General features: G+C 38.7%; 1 protein-coding gene across 1 annotated transcript in view; it reads right to left on the bottom strand.

Annotated features, from left to right (window-relative positions):
- Nucleotides 1-995: 995 nt before the first annotated feature.
- The window catches only part of ASB11 (ankyrin repeat and SOCS box containing 11, E3 ubiquitin protein ligase), a gene marked incomplete at its 5' end in the record, with an annotated part of 10,982 nt that continues 10,325 nt past the window's right edge, over nucleotides 996-1,652 (bottom strand). Inside the window, one exon of the mRNA XM_010833209.1 lies at nucleotides 996-1,577. Within this exon, the coding sequence (XP_010831511.1) occupies nucleotides 1,453-1,577 (125 nt within the window). The remainder of the gene's footprint in view (nucleotides 1,578-1,652) is intronic.

Below are 1,652 nucleotides of genomic sequence, written 5' to 3'. Positions count from 1 at the left end.
CACAATACCACCAAGATGCAGGGCTCTGGACTTGTTCCACACCCATTCTGGATGCAGAAGGATCAATGGGATTCAGTTTAGGAGCAGAGCGCCCCCTACACACACACACACACACACACACACACACACACAGAGCGCCCCCTACATACACACACACACACACACACACACTCCTCCCCCTCCCCAGATTTGGGAGGTTCATACAAACGATTCATGAAATTCATGGTCCAAAATTTCCAAAAGTGGATGCAACAACAGGATTGTCAAGTTCCTTGTGGCCACAGACAGACTGAACATCCTAGGACATCCTGAGGCTTAACACAGACTTTAGACATTCAGTAAGATACAAGCACACCAAAAAAGGCACTCTGGCAAACACTCTGAAGACAGAAAGCCTCCAATTCCTGCATATTCTATGGTATCTATTTTAATTTATCAGTATTTTTCTTTAAAGTTTCTTTCATAGTATCCTTACAAAAGAGCTCCCCTTTCATGTATATTCATGAACATTTTATTCCAGTATTTTATACCATCATTTGAAATGTTTTAACATTTTCTAAAAACCAGTATTTGTTTTTAAATTGATATGAAATAAGAAGTTAATCTTTATCCCCCAAATAGTTAACTACGAGTACTTATTTGATATGAGTCATGAAAATCAGAAAAAAGTCTAGAACAATATCAACAGAAATGTAATGTTAGCCACACGTATAATTTAAAATTGGATTGTAGTCACATTTAAAAAGAAGTGAAATTAATTTTAATAATGAACTGTATTTAACCTAATAGTGAATTGGCCAAAAAGTTTGTTTGAGTTTTTGTAACGTTGTCTGGGAAAACCCAAATGAACTTTTTGGCCAGCCCAATACATTCAAAATATTATCATTCCCATGTGTAATCAACATCAACAAGGACTTCGATAACTGCAAGTTTCAATTAACTGTGATGTTTTAAAGTATTTGGCTTTCTTATATATAAAATAAAACACAAGGAAATAAAATTTTAGCAGAGATTTATTCATGAAAGGAAACAAAGGGGAAGAAGGGAATAACAGAATCAAGAATCCATCTTGGAAGACTTATATTCATCATAATCTTATCCACCCAGATTTACGTGTCTACATGCTATGCAGAATGGTAACCATTAGATAATCGAGAATCATGAATCTTGAAAAACTGCCTACTAGTTTCACTCTACTTCACAATTTTTTTAAATTTCTTAGTGAGAAATAAAAATGAAAAGGTTTCTGATTGTGCCTTGGTTAAAAAGAATGCTAAATTAATCAGGTGTCTCCACTCCCCACATACTCCAGTTCATCAGTGTTATGCTCTAACTAGCTTAGCTCATGTGAAGATACCAGGAGTCTAGCTGTTGCGCATCTACACTAGGCACCCTGGGTACAGCAGGCAACAACCTATTTCTTTCCAAGTATCTTCCTATAGATAGTTGGGACTACTGGTATAGGAGGAATTTTTCCAGTGGGTCCGGCAGGTACAGTTTGTGGATGGTCTTGTGACAGTTGCGACCCAAGCACTTCCGGACACACAGGCGGCACAGCTGGGAAAGAGCAGGTGGGCCTGCGGGAGGAATCAAAACACATGGTCACAGAGGAGGTGGCAGGAGACGTGCAGGGCCTGCCAGTCAGGCCTCGG

The sequence above is a fragment of the Bison bison genome, unplaced genomic scaffold (genome assembly GCF_000754665.1).
Source record: "Bison bison bison isolate TAMUID 2011002044 unplaced genomic scaffold, Bison_UMD1.0 scf7180017463957, whole genome shotgun sequence".
Lineage (NCBI taxonomy): Eukaryota > Metazoa > Chordata > Mammalia > Artiodactyla > Bovidae > Bison > Bison bison.
This window is presented reverse-complemented; position numbering and strand designations above follow the sequence as displayed.